The sequence below is a fragment of the Phyllostomus discolor genome, chromosome 2 (assembly GCF_004126475.2).
Source record: "Phyllostomus discolor isolate MPI-MPIP mPhyDis1 chromosome 2, mPhyDis1.pri.v3, whole genome shotgun sequence".
Classification (NCBI taxonomy): domain Eukaryota; kingdom Metazoa; phylum Chordata; class Mammalia; order Chiroptera; family Phyllostomidae; genus Phyllostomus; species Phyllostomus discolor.
In genome coordinates, this window is record NC_040904.2 from 44,018,785 (window position 1) to 44,045,376 (window position 26,592).

A 26,592-nucleotide genomic window follows, 5' to 3' on the forward strand; every position below is an offset into this window, starting at 1 on the left:
TTAATTTTTGTACCTACCAATGTGTTCATGAGCTGTAATAAGCCTTTGAATTTGTGCTGTAGCTTCATAAATCTGATAGACCTTGGCATCTCTCATTATTCTACAGGGCATTCTGTATTAAATCCATTGCCTCCAAAAATCTGCACAGCATCAGTAGCCAACCAATGTGCAGTATCTCCAGCAAATGCCTTTGCAATAGATGCATAATAGGTATTTCAGCGACCAGGATCAACCTCCCAAGCTGTTCTCTGGTAATTTAATCTAGCTAGTTCAACTTTCATTGCCACTGCAGCCAGCGAAAACAATGTTCCTCAGTGCTCTACAAGCATCTTTCCAAAACGTTCCCCTCCAGTGCATCCTTGGTAGTTTCACCCAAAGCGATCTGTGCCAGTCCCACGGCACCAGCTGCGACTGGAGGTCTGGTGTTACCTAAAGCTCCCACTGCAAATTTGAAACCAGCTCTCTCACCAGTTAAAACATCTTCTTTAGGCACATTCATATCTTCAGAGACAAGTCCTCTTGTGTCTGAACACCACTGGCCCACGTTTAATTCCTTTGTTCTAATCTGTATTTCTCGGGTTCCTGCTTCCACAATAAATCCAGTAAAGGCTTTACTAGCAGGAGACTTAGGATCCAGATCAGAACAAGCCAACTGGCTTTTTCTGCATTGGTTATACACATCTCCTGACGTTAATAACACACTGAGCTTTCTCTTCTGCCTTGGTGTGTATGCTGGCTACATCAGAGCCTGCTTCAGTTCCGTTACACAGTAGACACATATCGCTGGCTCTTCAAACATCCTCCCCCAAAACTTCTTTTGTTGTTGATGGTTCCCAGCAATAACAACAGGCATTTGCCCCAAAGAATTTGCTTCGGTAGAGTCTGAAGTCCTGTACATCCATAAGCCAATTCTTCAGTAATTAAACAGGCATCAGAAGTTCCAAGCCCAGGGCCTCCACATATTTCTGGAAGTTGCGTGTTCATTAAACCAAGTTCCCAGGCATTCTAAATAGTGGGACAGGGTGGTCGCCAGTCTGTTCGTATTCTGCAGCAACTGGGATTATTTCCTCCCTGGCAAGTTTACGAGCAGTAGCTTGAAATTATTTCCGTTGTTCGGTGAACTCAAAACTAAATCCCAATCCTCTTTCACATTGTAGGGGCAGCTTTTGTATGTTGTGGTGTCTAGTCAAAACCAGAGAAATCCTGCAGCCTCGCCTTAAACAATGCTGCCAAGTTGAGCAGTCCAACTACTTGGTCCCTCACTCGCCTAAGTCTGTTCTCAGGCTCTGTGGGCAGAAGAGACAGGGGACGGGGCCGGAGAGGGGGCAGAGTAGCCAAAGGAGATCTTTAGTTGGGTTACTTTACATTCCCACCAACAGTGTATGAGAAGTCCACTACTTGGAATTGTCAGTTTTGTTTTTAGCAATTCTAATAGGCATGTACTGGCATCCTATGTTGATTTTAATTTGTATTTCCTTAATACAAGTTACTCTTTTTAAATAAACAAGACTTGCCTGGAGACACAATGTTTCAAAACTTGGGGATCCTTGGGGGGATCTGAAGTAAAGTGAGTACTTCGTAGAGACCTTGTTGAATGAAAATAGTTGTGCTGGCTGCTGGCTTTGCCTAATACAGAGGCTAGGGGAGGTATTTTCCGGTCCTAGGTCTGCAGGGACCTGCACTTTGTCCCTTTGGTCGGTAGAGGGCAGAGGAGGGCAGAAAATAAGCTGCCCATTGTTGGCTTATCAGGCGCCAGCATCAATTGTATTTGGATGCATTGTTATGTTTACAGTTTTGCTTGAATTACTTTCCCACTGAATCTCTGTAGCTGCTATCTTGTGAGGTTTGACTCCCCATATTAAGCTTGTGCAATGATTCAATGTCAAACTTTAACTAACCTAGCAAAACCCTTCCCTGCCAAAACATAACTAACCTAACTGAACTACCGAAACTGATTCACTTTTGTAGAATGCTTAATAAGTCTACTCTTTAATGTCACTCCAAAGAGCTTGTGTTAGAGGAAACTATGAGTAACTGAGCACGGTGGATTCCTGCTCCTCATCTTCTCTAAATTTGCAGGAGCCAAGAGACACCAAGGAAAGATTGAGGAGGATAGGTCTCTAGACTCCCAGCTAGCTATAGGACCCTCTCCTTAGAGCCAGGGATAAGGCAGCTCAGAGGGAGTATTGCATAGATCTGGGGCTGGGGCTGCAGAGTGGCCCCCAAAGATGTGCCCCAGGCTAAGCCCTGGGCTCCGCTCTGGCAGTTGGAACCAAAATGTCCTGAGCAGGGTGGCAAATCTCAGGAAGGGCTCCATTCGAGCCAGCCAGTCACCTGGGCACACCTGATGCCCTGGAAGCAGAGGGAAAGGTCAGAGGACAGCTGTCCCTTTCCCACCACACCTCCTACCCACCACCCGTGACCCAGTGCTGTGCTCAGTACCTGCAGAGAATGGCAGGAAGGCCTCATTGACTATGAAGTTTCCATCCTTGTCCAGGAAGTGACCGACGTTGAATTTTCAGGGGGGTCTCCCGAAACCAAGGGTCATTGAGCACAGAGGTCAGGTTAAGCAAGATGATGGCGCCCTGTGGAGAGGAGCTGGTGTGGCTCAGGGAGCCTCTGCTGGCCCAGCACTCAGCTCTGACACTGGGCTGCAAGTGAGCTTGGGGAACACCCCATGTGCTGGTGAGAGCTGCCCAGGGGCCAGGGGGCCTTGTGAAAACTAGGCAGGCAGGCCTTTTCCGGGTTCCCCCTTCCAGGCTCACATCAGTGAAGTGGCTGCACTTACACTCCCTGGCTAAGGGCCACCTGCCCCTATTGTAAAAACTTCCAACCCGGGCCAGAGATGGCCACTGCCTCCTAAGGAGAAGGCCAGAAGCTGTAGGCATGGCTGGAGGGAACCAAGTTCTGCACAGGACAGCAAATACTGTGTGTGTGTGTGTGTGTGTGTGTGTGTGTGTGTGAGAGAGAGAGAGAGAGAGAGAGAGAGAGAGAGAGGGAGGTGAAATGGCAGACAGACAAAGAGAAGGAAAGACTGAGTGGTGAAAAGAAGAGACAGAAAGCTTTGCTCTAGGGTTGGGGAGAGTAGAGGTGAACCCTAAGCCTAGCCCTCACTTTATCTCAGAGAAGAAGGGAGTGATTGAAAAGAGAATGCAACTAATCAGGTGAGAGCAGAAAAGAGCCAAAGGCTCGTTTTGTCTGTGATTTCTGCTCCTTACCACGTGGAACCCGGGCTGCCCAGGAAGCCAAGGTGGAGCCAGGATGGGGTTGGTTATGGACCCTGCACCTGGGACACTCAGTGGCAGGTGTTCTGAGGAGGGCTCGTTTAACGAACGCCAGGGAATTAACTTGTCCACCCCTGTGGGGCCCAGGGGACTAGCTACAGGATTCTTGGCTTTAACAAAGGTATCTTGAAATTAAAGAAAACTCAGCAGAGTTTGAAGCTGGTACACCAAACAGGAGCCAATAAAAAATGCAGAAATTCAAACAATGTAAATATTTTCAGGAGACACTTGCTTTTCTTTCTTTCTTTTTTATTTTTTTAAAATTTATTTTTATTTTTTAGTTGAAGAACTGAAGCTTAAGGGAGGGCCTGGCCCTAGTGGGCCAGACCCACCGGAACTCAGACCTGGTCTCTCCGTGGCTTTAAACAGAGGGCTTGGGAGGCGCATGTCTTGCTGCTGCCTTTGGAGCCATGTTTCCTAATTATAGTCCTGGGAATTTCCCCCATTTTCCCTCCCCAGGATGAAGGAACCTCTGTATTACAACAGTTCTTACTAATCACCTGCAGATGCAGAGGCTCCTGGCAAAATGCCCTTTTCCCTCCAGAATTATTTGTCACGTTCTGGGTGATGTTCTGGACTTCTTGCAAATGACTGAACTAAATTCTTGGAACAGGCTCAGAGTACTACCAATCCATACACTGAATGGGCAACCTTCCTCCTCCAAATTACAGAGCCACCTGCCTGCTGGGTACCCCCTGGGGACTCTCTGCCAGCTTCTTCCCAGTTAATGACAGTGTGAAGTTCATAATCAAACAGAATGTCTGAGGAGAGAAGGCTTGAAACGCCACCACAGTGTTAGGAGCCATTGCTATTGTCATTACCACTCAAAGGAATGGCTCAGAACGGTTTAGGAATATCTGTAACATTTAATGACCTGCTGTCAAGCCTCGATTCTGCTCTCAGGGCCACCTCTCGCCCAAGCTGGAGGGGCTCCACATTGATTTCAGGCTGTTCACAGTCCGCTGCAGCTCTTATCACAGAACAACTCGTAAAATCAGATTGGCAGGAATGAACTCTTAAAATGGAAATTTCTAATCCCAAATGACATTGAACTGAGCTGAACCCTGGTTCCCTCCTTTTCAACTTGACCTAATTTGGCATAGCTTTTAGACAATCAGCCTTCAGAGCATCCTGCCAGGCCAACAGATGAGCTGATGACATGGTCCTGTCCTCACCGTCTGGGAGACATTCGTCAAGCCTATGGACTTGCCGGCCAATTACTGCCGAGAGCAGTTCCGTTTCAGCCAATCTGGCAGATCAATGGACAATGCACAACATCTCTGCCTTACCCATTGGTTCATTTACTTACATAGAGAGGTATTTCTGGGGCGATACAAACGGTAGGGAGTTTGGTGGGAAGAGCAAAATCTTGGTATTGGAGGCACATGAATTTGAAGCTCAGTTAAGTAACTTACTGTGTGTTTGGGGCAGTTACTTGAGCTCTCTAAGCTGAAGTTTCCCTGTCTAGAAAAAAAAGAATAAAAATAACATCTAAAGAATAGGGTTGTTATAAAGAAGAAATGGGTGGGGGCAGCAATCTCAAGTCTGATGAAACTAATAATAACTTCATAATCGCAACCTGGCAGGGCGCTTGAAGTCAAGCCTGCCCTGAACTACGGTTCTAAGAGTTAAACAAAGACAGTCATGATGGAGAAGCCTGGGCCCCCTCCCTTTGCCCCCTGTCGTTTTCATAGTGTGCTACACGGTACCATCCAGGCTTCTACCATGGACAGGCTGGAGCATCAGTGCTGAGCCAGAGCTGCTTTCTGAGAAAAGTCCTAGGGTTCCGGCCCCCACCTCCACATGCAGAGTAGTGGCCCTGCACCAGCATGCCAAGGTGAGTGACTGTTTCATTTTCATTAAAATGTCAACATTGGTGCTACATTACTTTAAAACACCCCCCAATAATTCTCAGCTCCTGCCACACACTCCCTGTGAACCCCCCTCCTCTTGAGGGCAGGCTGGATCTAGTGACTCACTTCTCACAAACAGAACATGGGCAAGGTGACGATGGGCTGTCACGTCTGAGGTTAGGTGACCGAAAGCCCATAGCTTCCGTCTTGGGTGTCCTGTCCCTTGCTCTCTCTAGTGCAGGTGAGCCACTGTGCTTTGAGCAGCTGTGTGTAGAGGCTCAGACATCCAGGTCCTGGGAGTGGCCTTCAGCCAACAGCTCTCGAGCAAGGGAATCCTGAAGATAGCCTGCGAGTGAGCTTCAGGTGGAACCTCCCCAGGGGCACCTTCAGATTCGACTGCGGCCCCAGCCAGCAGCCTGATTCAAAGGCATCCAGCTAATCTGCACACAGATCCCTGGTCCTCTGAAACAGTGAGACCATACATGCTGTTGTCTTAAGTTGCTGAGTTTTGGGGTAATTTGTTACATGGAAAGATAAAGAATGAATTCAATCAACATCTTTTATCTTGAATCTGGATGGCTCAGTCAGTTATTATGAAACCGGACTGATGTGCTGGGTGCAAAACCCTTCACACCCAGTAAGCCTGGGCAAAGAGAGGGAATTATTGTGTTCCCATCCTGCTCATGTCAGAAATCAGCATGGAAACCAGTCTCAAGCAAGGTCACAGAGAGCTGCAAACCTCAGCTCTATTTTTTGACTCCCTGAAGAATGTATTCAACTGCATGTTAAACTTTTATCTCTTAAAAGGCTTTGCGATAAGAAGTCACCATTTTGAAGAATATTTTTGCATCTTTTAAAAACTCCTACTTTAGCCCTGGCTGGTGTGGCTCACTGGATTGAGTGAGGGCTGTGAACCAAAGGGTCGCTGGTTCGATTCCCAACCAGGGCACATGCCTGGGTTGTGGGTCAGGTCCCCAATGAGGGATGTGCAAAAGGCAAACACACATTGATATATCTCTTCCTCTCTTTCTCCTTCCTTTCCCCTCTCTCTCAAAATAAATAAAATTTTAAACAAACAAAAAACTCCTACTCAAGTCACCATCCAATGCATTATCCACCTTGATCCACCGAAAGGGTAGTATGAATGATGATCTTTATAATAATTTCTTAGAGGATCTTGGTCAAAGCTTTCCTGATACAAGCTTGTCTCCTTTTATTAGGTGATGACAGTCAGGATCGACTGGCTTTTCCTTTTTTGCCTTGACTCCAAGGGGGCATGGGATCAACATTTATGTACATGTACGGTAGCTGTTCTTGACCGAAATATCTTGACATAACCCTCTTCCTCTTCCTCTCCTTATTTGATACTTGGTTTCCTAACCTGGTTATAAAATGATAGACACAAGACAGGTTAAGGAAAGAATACAAAATACAGATCAAGCCTAAGGCACTTAAATTGCAAATAACCTAAATGTTCACCAATAAAGGTTAAGAATTACCACAACCACTTGGTGAAACATTCTGCATCATTAAGAGTGATGTAGAGTAGTTGTTTTTGAAATGTGGTCCCTGGACCCAAAGCATCAGTACCACCTGTCAACCTGTTGGGCAAATTCTCAGGCCCCACCCCAGACACTCTGGGGGTGGCTTCCAGCAATGACTATTCCAGCACGCCCTGTAGGCGATTCCCATGTACCTGCAAGTCTGAACCGCTCATATAGAAGAATCTGAATAATATGTTAATGGAATGGAATATTCAGAATTATCTGTCCAGCACAATCACAACTATATAAAAATATATGCAGACAAACAAGATTGGAAAGAGGTGCATTAAAATGTTTGCAGGGGTTACCTCTAAACAATAAGGAACTTTAAAATTTATCCCTCAGTGAGTACATTCTTTTAAGTATTTTATTTTATTTTTAATTTTAGAAAGAGGGGAAGGGAAGGAGAAAAGGAGGGTGAGAAACATGAATGTGCGAGAGAAACATTGATCTGTACGAGTCCTAGGGGACTGAACCTGCAACCCAGGCATGTGCCCCAGCTGGGAATTGAACCCATGCGTTTTGGTTCATGGGACAATGCCCAACCAACTGGGCCACACCAGTCAGGGCGAGTATATTCTTTTATAATCATAACCCTCCACTGAGAATGCCATTGATAGGGATGCAGAAATGGAAAGATGGCTAGATGATTGATTGGGAGCCCGCCGACAGGCAGAAGCTGTAGCAGGCGGTTGAGCCGGGCAGGAAGGCCAGTGAATGGCGCTTTCTGCAGGCACTGGATCGGGCATGGAGGGTGGCCAAGCACATGGGCGGAGGCCATGTGCTGGCGCACAGTACCCACCGCCAGGACGCCGCTGAAGTGTTGTTGTACCTCGTGAAGGACCTCTTGGGTGTAGGGAAGTCGCTCGCCGCCCTCAGAGCGCATGCTCTGTACAGTGCCCAGCACTGCGTCTGGCTCCTGCTGCACCCTCTCTGTGGGAGGCTTGGCGAGAGCCCAGGGAGGGCGCTGCAGCCCAGCCTCCCCACCATGTCCCACTGTCCTGACCCACTCAAGGCTCCCACCTCACCCCACTCCACTCAGCCACCACAGTCCTGTAGTAGCACGTCCTCTCTGAGGCAGAGCTTGTGAATAAGATTTTTCAGGGTTTGCTCCTCCAGGGGGCACTCGAGGGAAGGGGAAAGACCCAGATTGGAGCATCCACTGTCTGGCAGGTGCTCTGTATACAGAGTCTTGTGGGGTGGGAACTGTGGTCTCCACCTCACAGATAGGACAGCTGAGTGAGGCTGTGATAGAATTATGTCTCTTTTGTTAAATCCTCATCTAAGGACATTTTATCATTGCTTTTAGAGAGAGGCAGGGAAAGAAAGAAACATAAATGTGAGAGAGAAGCATCGATTGGTTGGCCTTCCCATATGCACTGGGCCAGGGATCATACGCACCCAGACCAGGGATCAAACCTGCAGCCTAGGTATGTGCCCTGACCAGGAATAGAACCCGCAATGTTTTGGTTACGGGATGGTGCTCGAACTAACAGAGCCATTCTAGCCAGGACCCAGAATTATGTCTTTATTATACTCAGTATATTCCTCTTATGCAAACAAGATTTATGGCAGCTTTTACTTAAAATATTAAATATATTCAAGACAGTCAGAAGGAAAGACCCAAAATCTTATGAAGGATAAGGGAAATAATTGGAGATAAATGTACTTACAGTGTCTGAGCTTCCTGTCAGTCAGAATAAGCAGGGAGAAATGATGTGCTCCAGAATCCTCATTCATTGGTGGATCATTTTCCTGCACCACAGTCTGAGAGGGAAGCTTGTATGGACTATTATCTAGTAGACAACACTACCAACAGGGATTTTCTGGAAGAGGTACCAGCAGCTTCCCGTATACACCCGTTTCTGAGGTTTGATCCCAGTAGTGGTCAAGGACAAAGGATTGAAACCGAAGGGGTAGTGGTCTTTCTGTGAGTATAGCATGGCGAGACCGGGGTGGGTGATTATGGCCAGGACCCTATCAGATCTAGGAATGGGCAGACGGCATGTACCTTCCCAAAGTGTCACTTCTCTTAGCCAACCATTGGTTTTCTTATCTATATATCAATTTCAGTGGTTGTATCACATGGGATGTGGCCAGTCTCGACCAGCTGCTGGGCTTCCAAAGGAAATGTACATGGAGGTTGCTTTGGGCAAAACCCTTCCACTGCTTTCTTCAAGGCTTTGTCCATGTGTCTGTGAAGCCTGGTTGGCACTGGGCCAGTCCTGGGTGATGGCGCTCCCCTTCAGGAAGTGACTGTGCCGTGGCCGTGGGAGACCAGTTCCTAACCCTGGCAGTTCTCACTTGGGCAGCACCTGGCTTAGTCTTCCTAAAATGAGCCCAGCTGAGAAAGTAGGTGGGAGCTTGCCTGAGCCCAGGAAGAATGCTGAGCTCAAGCCTGAGGGAGAAGGTTCCAGGAAAAGACGTACCCTCCTCCACTCTACCACTGCCCGAATATGTACCGTCTCCCTAATGGGAGCTCGAAGGATTGGGGATAGTGCTGGAGCTATGCTTCTCATGAAGTTATCAGGACCCAGATTTTTCAGGACATATTTAGCAATGCCCATGAGTCATAGAATTGTGGCCAGGTAGCTCAGTTAGTTAGAGCATCGCCCTGATACACCAAGGTTGCAGGTTCAATCCCCAGTGAGGGCTCATACAGGAAATCAACCAATGAATGCATCAATAAGTGGAGCAGCAAAACTAGTATTTCTCTCTCTCTCTCTTGCTCTCGTTCTCTCTCACTCTCTCTCGCTCTCTCTTGCTCCTCCTTTCCCCTCTCTAAAATCAATAAAAAAAAAAAAAAAAAAGGCTAGGGCCATCCCACCCTGGATGCGCTCGATCTCGTCTAACAAATTAAACAAATAAAAAAACATTTTATTTTTCTCAGGGATTCTGGAAGGGCTCAGCCGGTGGCCCCTCGCTGATCTAAGTGACAGGAGCTGGGGTGGCTGAGGCTGGAGGCTCTGCTTCCAAAAAGGCTTCTTTACTCCTGTGTCCGACACCACTCCCTGGCCTCACTTTCTCTGCATATCCCACCCTCCAGGAACTCTCCACATGGCTTGTAAACCTCACAGCATGGTGGTCTCAGTCTATCTGCACTGCTTACATGGGGGCTGGCTTCTGAGGGGCAGAAGTGTGAGCTACTCGGCCACAGCAGGGCTTTGCGTTGAGCTGGTACAGTGTCACCGTATTTTACTGGCCCAAGGAGTCACAGAGCTCACCCAGATTCAAGGGGGTAGGGAAACAGACTCCACTTCTCGATGGCAGGCTGTCAAGGTCACGCAGAAGGCAAGCACGAGGGCTGGGGGATGCTGCCGCAGCCAGGTTTGGGACATACACTCCACCACAACAGGGTACCGGCTGCTTTTGGCTCCTTCATTGCACTTCTCCGCATGCTTTAGTTTTATAATCAGGAAAAAGTCAGTAAAAGAAATAGGGTGCACAGCAGTGTAGGCAGGCACCTGTGCAAGGGAAGGTTTCAGTGAGCTGGGACTTCCTGGGCCCCCTTGGCTCATGTCCTTTCAACACTAAGCCCTATTTCTGGGTGATCGACTGGAAATTGGGTAGGAAAGGAGCTGTCGCCTCACTAAGCCGTTCCCCAAATACTGGGCATTGTTTTCCTGGCTTTCCTGAAGTCATGCCACATAAGGGTTTCTTTTCCTTGATGCCCCTTCTCTGTCTCTTTGAAGCGATTACATTTCTTTTTGCCATGACCAAAAGAATGAAAGTCTACAACACTGATTTTTTAAAAAAGATTTTATTTCTTTTCAGAGAGAGGGGAAGTGAGGGAGAAAGAGACGGAGAGAAACATCATGTGTGGTTATCTCTTGTGCGCCCCCTACTGGGGACCTGGCCCGCAACCCAGGCACGTGCCCTGCCTGGAAATTGAACCGGCAGCCCTTTGGTTCACACACCAGCACTGAATCCACTGAGCCACACCAGCCAGGGCAACACTGATTTTTATTCATACTCTTTGAGCGTCTGTGTGCAGGCACTACTCAAGATCAGCTGAGTAGTGTGACACGTACTAAGCTCCTACTATATGTAAAACGTAATACTTAAGCCAGAAGTTATAAGGTCTACAAAATTAAGATGATTTGCTGCCTTCAACAAGTTTAACTTAATGGGCAGAAATATAAGGAAAAAAATCAACTAGATTGTGCAAAGTACAAGCAAAAAAATCTTAAATAGGTGTGTGAGCAACGGGCTGTAGGGACCCAGAGGAATTTGGTTTGAAGAGAAAGGCTTTGTGGAGGAGATAGTATTTGAAGTGAGTTTAACAAGATAAACATGGTTTTGTTTGACAGGATGACCGAGGGATTCCAGGCTGAGAAAACTGTGAAAACACTGGACTGCTCTTGGGAACGCTGAGAAGAAAAGGAGGGGGAGAGCCAGAGGATGAGTGCCCTGGTGGCCAGGCATAGGAAAATAGGCCACTCTGTAAGCAACTGACTGTCCCCTGAAGATTTTAGCTGTTAGTCTAGTCTGTCTTTTTAAAAAATTGAATCTATCGGGGGTGCCCCTGGTTCACAAAGCCATACAGCTTCCAAGTGGACGGCCCAACAGAAACACCATGCGCACACCGCATCGTGTGCCCAGTGCCCAAAGTCTCTTTCCGTCCCCGTTTCCCCCCGCTTCGCTCTCCTCCACCTTCCCCCACCCCCTTCCCTCTGGCCACCACCCCGCTGTTGTCTGTGTCCGTGCGTGTGTACACATACATATGCATGTGTTTTTTTCTTGCTCAATCCCTTCGCCTTCTTTCATCCAGTCCCCCAACCCCCACCTCTCACGGCTGTGTCTGTTCCATGTAACCATGCCTCTGTCTCTATTTTGTTAGTTAATTTTGTTCATTAGATCCACACTAAGTGAGATCATATGGTAACTTTGTCTTTCTGTGGCTGGTTTATTTCACTTAGTGTAATACTCTCCAGGTCCAGCGATGATGTTGCAAAACGTGAGTTCCTTCCTTTTTATGGCAGAGCAGTATTCCATTGTGTAAATGTACCACAGCTTTTTCATTCAGTCATCTACTTGGGTTGTGAAATATTTCACCAGCTTGCCTTTTCCGTTTGCATATTGTCAGTGGTAAACATTGTGCAATGGTTCAGAGGGACACCGAGGCAGGCAGACTAGTTATGAAGCTGTAACTACAATTTGAACAGAGGGCGGGAGAAGGGTTGGTGGTGGTGATGCATAGGACCTGGAAGTGACTGAATTTATTGGGAAAGGGCAGGAGAGTTAACAGAAGTCAAAGCTTCTAGCCTGAAGACTAAGGGGGACAGTAGTACCACTAATTAGGACAAGGGGCACTGATTTCCGAGAGGCTGTCTGAGGCACCGGCGAGATGCCCAGTGGAGGCACTCAGCAGGCACTGGGGACTGGTACCACGGGGAGCCCAAGCCCACAGTGGTGGTTTGTCACTGTACATGTGGCAGTGACAGAGTCCATGCACAGAGAGAAAACGGAGTGGGCGGAGCTGGGAAAATGCCTCCCTGAATGGGCCAAGCAGGTTAAGAGAGGTGGGAGGAGACCAGAGAGACATGAGAACAGGGCAGGACGGGAAGTCACGGTGCAACAGAGAGCTTGAGCAGGATGACAACTGAGAGGCCCTTCCTGCTGACCGCGCTGCCCTCCTGGGCAGCAACTCCAGGGCATCCATGAAAGTGGCCGTTAAAGTCAGGGCTGACTTACCTAATTTTGTCGCAGCCTGCGACGCCGGGAATGTTCTGTATCGGTGCTGCCCAACATGGCTGCCTCAGGCCACATGTGGCTCCTGAGCTCTTGAAAAATGGAATGAAAATTTTAGCCTGAGAGTCAAGCCACTGTGTTTCCAAGACAGTCGTTTACACACAGGGCTGGGTTTAAGATGTGATTTTTGCTGATGGTCAGCAGAACCAGCACCGAATAATTAAAAGGCTTTCTTGGTTGCATTCGATACTGGTATTGAGAAACTCTAGAATGATTACCGTTCTGAATGGATACTTAGTTCTCAGTGAATTAGGCCGAATGAATTGGTCAAAAGGGCAATGACATTCTTTGAAGCGTTCACCCTCCCCACGCCCAGCTGTCTTACTGGCAGCACAGGAGCTTTATCTGGTGACCACGCCCAGGACACAGGCTTCAGGGACCAGGGCTCACCACAGGTGATGTTGGGCGTACTGGGCCCCACGCCCCCTGCACCCAACCAGCTCTGCCTCTGGCCCTTCTCAGGCGGAACTCCATCGCTGGACATTCAGAGCCAGGCCCCGGTATTCCAAAATCATTTGAAGGTATCGCTCCCTTCCAAGAGAACTACATTATACACCAAAAGTTTTACAAAATCCAAAATAATTTTATTCACTTTTTCAGATTTTTGCTTCCACAAGGTGTTCAGCAAACATGCTAAGGCGACAGAATGTCTAGTTGGTCACGACATGCAACGCTGACCATTCAACTGATGACAGCAGCGACCACGCCCACCTGAGCTACTGGCCCCACGGCACGAAGGGGGTTTGCAGGAACACGCCGAACCACACAGCAATCAGCAACCTGAGGTAGGTCTCTTTACAGTACAAAAAACTTCTACACCAGTGTGAGACACTGATTAGCAAGAGCTGCTTAAAAGTCGCAGACTTTGGAGAGGGAGAGAGACGGTGCGACAACTGCGGTGAGAAAAGGAAACAGACCCACAAAACCCTGAACCCTGTCACTGGACTGCAGGGTGCGGGACTGGGCAAATGAAAAGGTGCTGCTGGGGAGAGCAGCCGTGGGCTCCAGGGCTCAGGACCAGGAGGCCCGGGAGCTGGAGAGCTCTGCGCAGTGGCCAGCGAGAGGAACCTGAGGCGGTGGGACACTCCGTGAACAGACTTGATTCTGCTTTAGAAACAACAGCAAAAAAGAGGAAGGCAGGAAAGAAGAAACTCCCTCTCGCCGAGAAATGTCACTGCGGTTCTCATTCCTGACGGAGGGAGGGGAAAGGGGTCTGGGGCTTTGCCCCACTGCTCTCCAGACAGAAACGGGGAAGCGACACCAGGACAGAAAGCAGGAGCCCTGAGAATTCACAGCGCGCTGCCCGGCCTCCGGCGGGTCCCCCTTCACTCCCCCGTCTGGGGGTGGTCGTGGGGAGGCGGCATAGCGGCCGCTGGAGGGCCCGCTACTGCCGTCGTCTTCCTTGTTTGATACCTAGAAAACCTGGCGCCGTGAAACAACCAGCGAGCACAGAACAATACGCTGCCCTTCCTATGTCTAATAGCAAAACCAGATTTCCAGTACAGCAAACTGTACAAAAATGATAGAAAGGAATTTGCACTGTTATTAGCACAGTGCTTATTTTAATATAAAATAAACGGCTTACATTTTCACTGTAAATATAGGCTATGTACAGAATTATATATAGATATAGCTACACGTATAAAGCTTCATTATAGGCCTCTGATACATTTATAATAACGGTTCCCTGAACCTTTTAGAGTGCAATTAAGAACAAAAACTAAAATTTGTTTACATGAATATGGAATAAATACAATAATCAAAATATGACTCTCCCTAAAAGTGAAACACACAAGCCAATCCTGAACTGCTGTGCGAACGATAAAACCGGGAAAGGCAAGGTTTCGGCAGGACAGGAAGAGCGCCCGCCCCAGACAGGGATGGCGATGCTGCGAAGGGAAGAGGCTCCACGGTGGCGGGAGGAATCAGCCCTTGACAGCGATCTTGTTCTCTGCAGCAGCAAACATGGCGTAGAACCGGGAGCTGTCGTTGGACAGAAGGACCGATGGGGTGTCAAACTCCACCACCTGCAAAGGAGGGAGATGGCATGAGAATGTGCCTCAGGGACACTTGGGTGATTTAGAGAACCCACTGCCCAGGAAAAGCCCGAGAGCCCCCTGAGGGTGGAAACAGGGTGGCAATTTGACTAGCCCTGCCATGCTCAAGTGGGTTTTTTTTTAAAACTAACCAGGGCGAAGGGAAAGGCTGGAGAGAAAGACCTCTAGACCTCCTTCCTCTAATTCTTTCAGCCTTAGGTATGAAGGAACTGATCCACAAGACACTACAAGCTGCAAGGGAAAACACTGCATCTCAAGTCAAAGGCATAGCAGGCACATGTCATCTTGTTATGCAAGCTGATCTGAACCTATAGATGGAAAAGGGATAAATGGAGGTAAATGGAGGTGAGGGGCAGACTCAGTCAGTGATCCGTTCCTGTGGATTTCTATGTAGCCACCGGAAATCACATCGCAGTAGCTAAGTGAGCAGCAACATGCTGGCAGAACCCGTCTCCCATGATGTTGGCTGAAAATGCCACATTCTTTCCCAGCCTCCCTTGCTGCAGGACAAAAGCACAGGATACAACCTTGGCCAAGGACATGTAAGGGAAATCTCCTGGGGTGCCTCTAGGAAAGGTTGTCCTGCCCGACAGAGACAGGCCAAAGGACAAAGTGTCCTTCCGTAGGACTGGTTGTGTGAAGGATGACATTGGCTGCTAGAGCAGATGCTGTACCATGAGGGGCCAGGCAGACACTGGCTTTCTTGAGGGATGGGCAGGTTGTGAGCAGGTAGACATGGGAAAGGGAACAAGAGGAAAGGGCATATTAGGTAGATGGAACTATATGAGTAAAGACAGAGGTGAAAAAGCTTAGGGGATGCAAGACTGCCTACGGCCGACAGCACCTGGCAGGAAAAAGGGAAATGAGGAAGGCAAGCCTGGGCCAGACTGTGGGGAAGCTTGGAGCCGCAGGAGGAGAAGTTTGGCACCACTGTGCGGCTGCAGAAAGCAAACAACACATGGTGGCTGGTCTCAGCACGCCTTGCGCATTTTGTGTGTATAGGAATTAGTTACTAACTAAACATGCTCTCGGCTAAGTCAGACGCCGCTGTTTTCAAGCAACAAAAGAACAAAAGGTAGCAACAAAAGCAACAAAAGGTAGTAATGCAGAATGAGAACCCAAGGGTGCCTCTCGCTCAGTCCTTTGTTGGGAGGGAACTGTATCACCCCTCCCCGCCCACAAAGCAACCAGACTAGAGCCGCTATGGCTGCTTTCCTGGATGCTGAGATCACGCTAAGATGTCCATCAGCCCAGTCCTCCCAGACAAGGCTACATGCCAAGCCCAGGTCCGTCAGGGGCTCAGTACCTGTCCCTGGGCCAGCACCATAATCCTATCAGAGCCTAGGACCGTATGCAGGCGATGGGCAATCGTCAGCATAGTGCAGTCGGCAAAGGCTTCTCGGACGGTCTCTTGGATCAGTAGGTCTGTCTCTGTGTCCATGGCCGCTGTGGCTTCATCTAGAATCAGAATCTGCCGGAGAAGAGAGGGGAAAGAGATTCCAACTGCTTCCTTAAACATTCTGGTTAATTCAGGTTTTATGAAAATGTATTTTAGCATTTGATTTTTACCCCATATATTGTTTTTTCTCAGTGGATGCACATATGTAAAAATACTGTTTTGTGTAGAACTGATGTAACATCAAACCTGTATGTCTGCCTAGATTTCTATAAATACAGGCATGTTCGTACAATACTCATCTAACAAAACAATCACTCTACTTGCTCTGACTGCAAACACAAAGAGTAATCTTTCTGGACCTCCCTCTTCTAGTTTCTAAGGTAAAGGGACTGGATCTGATGATCTGGGTATGTTTTGCAATTTTAAAGTCTTCTAAGTCTACAGTTTCCAGTGCTACAACTACTGGCCAGAGTCAAAGGTTGCCCTTGGGAACTAAAGGCTCAGGGAAGTTAAAAATACAAACAAACAAAAAACACCCATATACCCAAATTGTGTCAAGGTTAATTCAGAAACTCCCCTGGGCATTCTCTTAAGAAATGCCACTGGGCTCAGAGCCAGGAATGCCGCAAGGAAAGGCTGCCCCTCCGGCTCCCTGCTCTTCCTGCCGTGGCCCGGCCCTGCCCCAGCCCCCACCACACTGCTCTGCCTTACCTTACAGTGACGGAGCAAGGCTCTGGCTATGCATAAGAGCTGCCTTTCCCCCACTGAGAAGTTCTCCCCATTCTCTAGCACTTCAGATTCAAGTTTCAGAGGTAGCTGAGCAATCTAGGGAGAAAGAAAGTAGAAGTTAGAAGGGTAAAAAGTTTGAGGAAAAAACCCCAACTCTGACTTTTGTCAAAAATCCAGTGGCCAAGGTAAGTGATCTTGAAGCAGAAGGAATTACTAGCTGACAACCTGGCTCCCCTACAAAGCAGGGGTGGGGTGGTCCTGGTGCGTATCAACAGGACCCACACTTTATGCACCAGGACCCACACTTTCTAGGACAGTCCCTATTTCAAATATGCTATTCTGTTAGCCTCTTACTCTCAAAAGGCCCTGGAAATTCCACTATTTTCATGCCCCCCAATCCAAGCATATAGTGGGCCTAATTTTGGGGCCACTGAGAACATGGTCACACAGTAGGAGATGGGGGAAATAAAACTGCTGCCTTTCTGAAGTGTAAAGTGGTGGTCCATGGCTGTCCCACTTTTCTTTTTGTAAGCTATGCAACCTATTCTTCAAACGAAATTATTTGAGAAAGCTCAATGTAAAAGAGATAAAAGCAGAGGTGGTCTGGTAGCGTTAGGGCAGGGGATCCTGAGCTTGACTTCAGCAGGGACGCGAGGGCTCTCCTCCAGGGGAGGGGAATCCGTCTGTAGATTTGGGGCCCTGGAGGGGGCCTGCTGAGCCACCGAGAGATCTGTGAATCCATATCCATACCGCACGCTTTCTGCAGACTTCATAAATAATGTATCTTTTGCACACATACAGATACTCCAAAATCATGTTATACTGTTATGATTAATAAAATAGAAATTAATCTAAAAGCATTACTGAATTCAGAGTGGCTATCATTCATATCTGCTCAATCAATGGATAGTAAGATGGCAATATGATCGTGGGTGGGGGGAGCTGAGGAGGGGTCAGGAAATAGCAACTTTTATGCCTTTACTGAGACGTCTGGGAAGCCCTGCTCTAAAGTGTCTCTCCATAGACATCCTGGAGGTGGAGGGACAGACCTGGTTGGACAGAAGCAGCCCCAGCAGGCTGAGGAGTGACCCTTGAAATTGTAGCAAAGCTCATCCTCTGTTTTTTTTTTAAATTTATTTTTAGAGAGGGGGGAAGGGAGGGAGAAAGAGAGAAACACCAATGTGTGGTTGCCTCTCATATGTGCCCCCCACAGGTTGTGGGACCTGGCCCACAACCCAGGTATGTGCCCTGACTAGGAATCGAACCAGCAACCCTTTGGTTTACAGGCTGGCACTCAACCCACTCGCCCTCAGTTCTTTACTTACACATTCTTTCATGTGTGTCCTTTCTAGGGCATCCCAAATCTGGTCTTCAGTGTACTGGTTGAAGGGATCCAAATTTGATCTAGGGAGAAACATAAGAGGACTTTCTCAGCGATCCAACACTTCGTCGACCATACTGCCGAGGCTGCCTGGGGCAAGAGTTCAAGCGCACACAGGAAAAGGAGGGCTTCAGCCCCTCAGGGTCACAGGGGGCTCATTCCCTAACCAGCCAGCGTGGAAGCTCAGATGCCCGCTTCTGTCTCTGAGAACAGACTTTCTTTTTCATAAAATGTTATTTCAACTTTTATAATACAGATCCATAGAAGAATTAAGAAATACAGATATACAAATCACAAAGGGAGAGTGTGCTCATAAAGAGGACCTGAACAGGCTGGGCTCAAATCCTTGCTCTGCCGCCTACCATCCGCGTGACTTTGGACAAATTATTCCTGTTTCCTCCTCTGTAAAATGGGGACAGAGTGATATGGCTTGGTAGGTTGCTGTAGACATTAGGTGGTATATGTACAATGCCTGGAACATGGTGGATATTCAATAATTGGCAGCTGCTAAAATTGACAAGGTCCATGTGGACACTTTAGATGCCTTGGTTCCAACGTTTGGTGGCTTTCTGACTCATATATTCAATGTATTTTGCAAGTGGCACAATAGTCCCAGGATCAGAAATTGTTCTGATAAAGCCCTATCTGTGCAGGGTCTGGATGGGGAGGATCGCTCTCCACAGGCATGCCATCTAAGAAGGGCCCTCTTAATTCAAGAAGATCTGACTTGCTGATAACCTAAAATGGTAAACTTGTCTTTGTTTTTATTTTACTTTTTAATCTTGAGAGTATGTTTACAAAAGCTGCAGACAGGAAAACAAAACAACAGGCCCAAGGAAGGGCCCAGGATTGAAGGAGCAACAGGAGAGAGACTCAGTGGGGCTGCTTTGGCTGTCCAGAAACGTCATGGGAAAGAAGCGAGCCAAGGCGGAGCTGCTGTCGGCTCGCTGGAGAGCCGGAGAAAAGGGGGCCTTGGAGACAGGTTCAGGGGGTCCCCCCGGGAAAATCTGCCACTGCTCTTGGCTTCCCTGTTTGCATGTCTCTCGGGGACCCTTAGAGTTTAGGAAAAAGAAAAACCACTTGAAAAGGAGATTCAAGTGGTCACGCCTCGAGAAGGGCGTGCTGAAACTGTCCTTGAATAGAAACAAGTCTGTACCAGTTCCACAGGGACTAAGACTGTCAAATAAAGAAAAAAAGAAATGAAATGAAAAGAAAGGAAGGAAGGAAGGAAAAAGGAGCTTCTTAAAGCAATAGAATAACTCAGAGACAATGGAAAGATCTTGAGATTCTAAGGATCTGCTGCAAATCTGAAGCGTCTTCCATGCCATCTAAAATGCTAAATGCTTGCCTGAAGGTGTGCAGGCCCAGAATGAACCCAAACAGGAGTCACTTGTGGACTCAGTCACTGCTGTTGTGATGGTGAGCTGAGAGCTAGAGATAGATAGATCTCAACAGTTCAAAAAAGAAAAAAAAAAAAAGATTGGGTCGATTGAGAAGGAGAGAGGGCACCGGAATGAGAACTCTTCTTCTTGGTAATGAATGGATGCCAGGCAGAGATGCTCCAGGTGGCGAGCAGGTGCCCACCCCACACAAGGAGATTGAGACTCAGAGACACACTAGAGTGACAGCTGCGGCCACCCCGTCTTGATGAGGGGCAGATTAACCACAAGCCACGTGGGGCTGCAGACAGCCTGCAAGGATGGGAAGCACTCCAGTGGGGGCTGGTCAGGGCAGAGGCAAGGGGTAGGCTTCCTGAGACCAGGAAGCAAAGGGACTTCTGGAGAAAGAAAAGTATTTCCAGGGCCATGAGAGAGGGAAGGTCAGCAGAAGGGTTTAGGGCTGGATGAGAAGGGACCTCTTCTTAGAGTCAACTACTGGGGCGAAAGGCAGAGGAATGGGACTGGCCACAGAAACAGAGGAAGGCCTTACAGCTCAAGCCAGACAGCTGGACAAGGGAGGGCTGGATGCAGCTACTGGAATGGACTGGGATTTGGGCTAATCTAGGTGGGCCTGTGCCCCACAATGGGCTATGATTTAGACCGTAGAAATTTTTATGTAGAAAAATTCAGACACTTTATCCTGTGATTTTTTTCTGAGTTTTGTCTGATTTTGGCTTTACCTTGCTTTCCCTCTAAGAGTTCTTTATATGTTTTAGCTGCATATTTGTATCTCAGGAAGATGTATTCAGCCATAATGCTGGTTAAAGGTGATTGAGAAACAGTCTCTACACTCAGGGTGTCGAGGAGGAAGCTGAGGAAATGGCTGATCTACCCATCCCTTGTTTGGGGAAACTCATTACATGGGCTTTCTAACTTTCTAAGAAAAGCAGAAGAATTTCCAGTGCTGAATGTTCTTTGAAATCTATAAACAACGTGAGAGTATAGAGGAGGATAGAAGGTCTGGAATTTTACTATTGACTTAAAAAGCCAAAATTGCAGATAGCAGAAATGAAACTTCCTATTTCCTAAGTTTGCAGAGCTGATGACCAAACAGCACTCTGAACTCAATAACTAAATACTCAAGGCATTAGCACACCAAGTACTCAGCTTGTTCACAGAGTGGCGACATGTCTCTAGAGCTGGTAACAAACGGTCCCAACTCCCATAAAAGCTGTGCTTGATGACGTCCTGCGGACACCAGCCACACAGGCCAGCAGGGCAGTTCCTCGCGTGAACTCTAGAGGCCCTGATTCCAGACCCACATGAGGTGCCGTAAAACTCCAAAATGCACCAGGGCTCCTGGTGGCAGCACATTCAAGGGGAGAGTGAAGTTTAGCATGCCCAATTTCCTGATTCTCTTCCAGATGACAGCTAAAAACTTAGGAAAATATGGTTTTGTCCTGAGTCAAAAATTGTAAGGCCAACTTTGTTCTCAAAGGTGTTCCCGTGGCATGTCAAAGTGGAGAGATATATAGTAAGGAAGAGCAGATTTGGCAATACCTCTCAATTTCTTAATTTTAGATCTGAATGTTCAATAAATTTTAATTCTCTTCTCATGTAGCTTATTTGACCTTGTTACCTCAGTACCAAAGGAAATGACTTACTATCAGACGAGATTGAGCCCATTCAGGGTGGTGTGGCTGCAGACAGAATGACTTATTATCATTGACAGGCCCAGTTTATGCTCTCCAAATTCATCAGCGTTTTAGAGAAATGCCCAAATAAACATGCCCAAGAGTACTGACCCTACAGGAAAGCAGGTAAGAATTCAGTTTATCTACCAAACCTCTCTCATGAGTGTGATGCTGATTGCAGGGGGAATGGGGGTATAAGGGGACTAAATGGTAATGGGAAAAAATTACAATAAAAAATAAATTTTTAAAAATGCCACTCCAAAGAAAAGGGGTGGGGCTGGGTAGAGCAAAGGAACTAGTTTTTAAGACAAGTGTAAACACTGACTGTGGTTATTTGAAATTAAATTAGTACTAAGTTTTGGGAGAGCTGATAAAAATTAAAGAGGAAAGGGTAATATTACTTTTAGAGTGATTAAAAATAAGTCCTAAGCCCTGGCTGGCGTAGCTCAGTGGATTGAGCTCGGGCTGGGAACCAAAGTGTCCCAGGTTTGATTCCCAGCCAGGGTACATTCCTGGGTTGCAGGCCAGAACCCCCAGCAACCGCACATTGATGTTTCTCTCTGTCTCTATCTCCCTCCCTTCCCTCCTTAAAAATAAATAAATAAAATCTTAAAAAAAATGTTTTTTTTTTTTTAAAAAAAAAGTTCTATCTAAGTTGACTATATAATTAAAACTTTTTATTTTGAAAGAGAAGCAACTTAAATAGGAATAGACACAAATTATGGAAACCCACTGTTTTTAGGACACAAAAGCTTAAGACTAAAGGCAGGACAAAATAAAAGGGAAGAAAACGGGACTCAATCATATTTCCTTCTTAGTTACTCTTGTAACAGGTCAAGAAGAATTAAAAAAAAAAAAGAAAGAAGAAAAATCATTTTATCTCTGGCGTGCTGGCAGATTTCAGAGAGGCATCCTCCCAGAGTGCTGAAGGTAGGAGAAGACACTGGGAAACGGAAAACCATGAGCAGTAACAGAGCCTGAACACCACACTAGAAGGGCAACTTGAGGTGCCCCCGGGGAGAGGACAGCGTGTGGCATGGAGGATGATGGCGACAATGGCTGCTGCCGTCTGCGGACTGCTCATCATTTGCTAGGCTCCGTGCTCGTATAATTTGTACAAATTTATTTAGTCTTCACAACAGGTCTTAATGGATGGGGAAAGACATTTGGGAGTGGTCAAGAAGCTTGTCCAAAGTCACAGAGCGGAGACCTCAGCACAGATCTCTCCGACCTGCTCACCGCCATGCGGCAGGGCCTCCGAGCCCCGTTTCATTAATGAGGCGCCCAGCACAGGGGAGCTGCCTCAGCCCTCTGCAATGGGAAGCACACCGTGTAGTGGGAAAAGCGCCAGGCTGGCTGGAGGTCGCTAGGTCTCGGTCCCAGGTGGAGGCTGTCACATGCCCGCCTGGCCTTGAAATGGGGCACAAAGCCCATGGGCGCTCGGGTCCTCACCTGACAGTGCCGCTGAACAGCACTGGCTCCTGAGGAATGATGGAGAGTTTGCTGCGGAGGTCGGCAAGGCCAATCTCACTGATTCTCACGCCATCGATCTTGATGCAGCCTCCAGACAACTCCACCAGGCGGAAGAGCGCCATGCCCAGGGAGGACTTCCCTGGTGAGTGAGGAGACAGGCAGAAAAGGGCTCGTGAGCAATTTACAAAACCGGTTTAGGCAACCCTTATTTCAAAGGATTAACTCAGATAATGTATAAAATGATTGCCAGAAACAGGAAAAAAAAAAAAAGGATGAACTTTCCTGAGCTACCAAGCACACACATTTAAATCACACAGCTTCCGCCCGAAAAGGAATTTAAAGGACCAACATACTCTCCTGAGAGTAAAATGGAAAAATGCTTCTCAGGCAAAGTGAGGAGAATAAAAGTCTTATGACGAGGAGCTGGGGGCAAACCAGAGGACATGCCCCCCACCTCCTGTCCCTTAATATAGCTGAGAGAGAAACAAGACAAAGCCTTCCATCGCCACAGCCGGGGAGTAGGAGAAGCTCTGGGGTGAGCGCACAAGGGAAGCAGGCCCTGGGCTGAATGAATGAGTGGCTGTGGGTGGCTCTGCCAGGACAGGGAGCCGTGGGCGAAGAGCAGGTTTGGGGGGTCAAACAATGGGTTTGGTATAATAGTGATAGACAGAACAGCTTTTTGTTTTTTAATTTTACTGATTGATTTTGAGAGTGGGGAGAAGGAAGACAGGGAGGGAAACATCGATGTGAGAGAGAAACACTGATCGGCTGTCCCTCATATGTATCATGGGTGGGCACCGAACCTGCAGCCCAAGCATGTGCCCAGACTGGGAATTGAACCAGTGACCTTTCACTTTGTAGGACAGTGCCCAACCAACAGAGACACACTGGTCAGGGCAGAACAGCTTTTCTTAATCGAATCCACATTTTAAGTTATATAAGTAATTCAAGAAGATAACATCAATCTCTCGCAATCACTACTGCTGTGCTCAACGTTATTTCCTTGTAGTCTTCTCAGAGGTGAAATCACACCAGGCATACAACATTATAATTGCCTTTTCCACTCAACAGTACATAACAAGCATCCAATCATGTCATTACTTTCCAAGATAAAATTTTGGTGGCTGCAATACAGTGTATCATGTGAATGTACTCTTTTGTTTTGAATCCTCTTCTGAGGATATGTTTTTATTAGTTTTAGAGAGGAAGGGAGAGAGGGAGAAGAGAGAGAAGTCGATTGGTTGCGTCCTGTATGTGCCCCGAAAGGGGATCGAACCCACAACCTTTTGGTGTGTGGGACGACACTCCAACCGAGTCACCCAGCTGGGGCTAGATGTACTCTTACTTATCCAGTCCTGTAACACTGGACGTGTAGTTTATTTAGAACTGACTATAATAATGTTACCACGCATGTCACTGCTGCAACTTTGCTCCTGCCTCAGACGACTTCCTTGGACTGGACTCTCAGAACTAAAACTATATCGAAACATACAAACATTGAAAAACCTCTGTCTAGTGCCCCCCTCCCCTAAATCAGTTTGACCAAGTGCTAGCTACCTTCCTACAACTCAAACCCACAGTTTAGATTTAGAACTACAGGATTTTGGCTGTTCGACCACATTTCCTTGGCTGGGTGCTGGATGCCTACCCTCCTCCGGCCCCCAGGCTCTGGAAGACCGCTCAGGAGACCCTCATGACTTCATCTGTTCAGGGCACAAACACGTACCTTGCCCCAGGGTCTGCAGCCACATCCCTGCCATCCTTACGTATCCCCTGGCCGGCCCCTGTCATGGAACCTGGAGAAATGTCCATCTTCCTTAAGCAGAATTCCCCACATCCATTTATCAAAAATAAGCTGGGAAACCCAAGCCCATGGAGCAGGACTGTTGTGGATAAAGCCTTCTCCTAAAAGTGACGGGCCTTACTCAGGGTTGGGGGGTCTGGTGAGTGGCCCCTTCCCCAGGAATGAGGGAGGGGAGGGAGACTCTCCCTCAGTGCCAAGGCAGTGGCTTAGGATCCAAACTCAGAAAGGGATGGTGCTCAAATAAATAGGTCAAGTTGTTAAGACAAGATGTCCAGGTTTGGAACACTGGGACTGAAGCTACAGCTCCCTGAATCTCTGGGAATGTGCTGGTACAAATGGCAGGGAAGCCCTCGCAGCCACAGCAGGACCAGGGTCTGTGCGCCTTGGCAGAAGCTTATTGGACTAGAGTTTAGACTTTGTCAGTCAGGTTATTTAGAATGATTTTATTTTTCTTATTTCTCTTCTGTCACTGCTTATGGTTTAGTGAAGTCTTGGTGAGAACTTCGGTCTGTCCTACTCATGTGAAAGGGAAATCGCAGGGAGGGGCACCAGCCAGAGCTTTCGGGGAGAGCAGGGCACCCTGGGCGCTGACGTCACAGCGTCCGAGGGAGAGCGCGGGGTGGGAGCCCTGGCGTCAGTCACCCTCCCTGGCTGAGCATCCTCTTGCCAGTACAAAACACCTATAGGCAACAACTTGTTTTGACATGAAATAATTCCTTCAAACGGGAAGCAGGAAATGACTTTTTCTTTTCTTCCTGGCACGTCCTTTAAAGCAAATTGGCCAGAAAAGAGGCTGGCTTCCCGCCCCCCCATCCCCCCATGGCAAGAAAGAAAGCTAGAAGAGTTCTGATGAAAAGGAAGCTTGGAGCCCAGAAAGCTAATGAGAACTGACCCGAAGAGACCTCTTCCACAAGGGTAGACGGGGGTGGGGGCAGGGGACAAGACTCAGTCTCTGAAGCCCTGTCCAGGACAAAAAGAAGGAAGGGATTAAATTACTGAAGTCTTGACCCTAGGAACCCAAGGGGATCGCACAGCACACTGCTAAGAGTCAGAATGAAGTAAAATGCCTAAAACAAAGGCCTGTCTGCTAGTTCTTTGCAGCTGAGTGGGACCCAAGGAACTAATTTCTGCCTTTGAAGGAAAGTGGTCCCTTATTTGGAGCCGTGCTGGCCTCTGACAGACGGGTGGCTGCACTGGCGGCACGTCACGCAGACCCCACACGCTCTGAGTGCACGGAAACCAGGACGCTCACTGCAGCGCCCCTCCGCGCAGCGAGCCGCCCTCAGCGCCCTCCGGCTGGGACTTACTAAGTATGAATTACAGAGGTCCACGAAATAGAATTTCCTGTCACGCTGCAGAGAAACCGTGTCTGAGAACATTAACTGACGTGGACAAGGGTTGGTGGTTTTAAAGGCAGGCCGTGAAACAGTGAGTGCAGAAGGACCTCATTTTTGTGAGTGCCCCTGCTGCCAGGACGCGCCCAGAGGACAGCCGCTGGCACGCCCACAGCCAGGACCTCCGGGCAGTGGGGTTGTGGGTGCCTTTCCCCTTCGCAGCTTTGCCGCGTGTTCCACGTGTTCTGCGGTGAGAGTGTGTACTTTTATGACTGCAAGAAGCACTGAATGTTAGAAGGGCAGGGCTGAAAATAACCCTAGAACAGTGGTTTCGGTGAGGCCTGAGACACTCATCGCTCATCAGCAGGGGACTGGTCTGAAGGGATGAGATAGTCACTAACTCCGACAGGTGCAGAAGTCTTGCCAGAGAGGCCTTGGAGTGCCCTTACCGGATCCCGTCCGCCCCACGATGCCGATCTTCTCCTTAGGTTTGATGGTGAAGGACACTTTCTTCAGGACCAGAGGCAGATTTTCTTGGTACCTCATCTCTGCATTCTCAAAGGTCACCTCTCCTTCCTGGGGCCAGTCAGCAGGGGGAGCCTTGTTCTTGATTCTGGCAGGTGCTTCCAAAGAGAGAGTCTGGGGAGACAGAAGCGGCCAGTTCAGGCCCACCACAGGTTCTGGGGGCTTTGTCATAGAGAAGCAGACCAGCGCAGCCACAGCCCCACACAGAAGCAGCTGTAGCCCTGGCCCCTTGCTGTGAAAGACGCCCCCCCCCCCACCCCCGCCCCTGCCACCGGCAGTGAGTGCTGAGATAGAGACAGAGCTCAATGGTTTACAGTGGCTAACTACTACGCAGCCGCTGGGGCAGTGCAGAGACTTTGAAACTGCCTTCTGTCTTAAGGAATTC

At 48.1% G+C, this 26,592-nt stretch overlaps 1 protein-coding gene and 1 pseudogene across 3 annotated transcripts in view; both read right to left on the minus strand.

Annotated features, from left to right (window-relative positions):
- LOC114491056 lies at nt 1-7,567 on the minus strand (annotated as a pseudogene).
- Nucleotides 7,568-12,994: 5,427 nt separating this feature from the next.
- The window catches only part of ABCC5 (ATP binding cassette subfamily C member 5), a 77,344-nt gene continuing 63,746 nt past the window's right edge, over nt 12,995-26,592 (minus strand). For all 3 annotated transcript variants that reach the window (XM_028504726.2, XM_036017757.1, XM_036017758.1), the window contains 6 exons: nt 26,132-26,321; nt 22,524-22,683; nt 17,943-18,021; nt 16,600-16,713; nt 15,796-15,960; nt 12,995-14,459 (listed from right to left, as the gene is read on the minus strand). In XM_028504726.2, the coding sequence (XP_028360527.1) occupies nt 14,358-14,459; nt 15,796-15,960; nt 16,600-16,713; nt 17,943-18,021; nt 22,524-22,683; nt 26,132-26,321 (810 nt within the window). In that variant the 3' untranslated portion in view covers nt 12,995-14,357. The remainder of the gene's footprint in view (nt 14,460-15,795; nt 15,961-16,599; nt 16,714-17,942; nt 18,022-22,523; nt 22,684-26,131; nt 26,322-26,592) is intronic.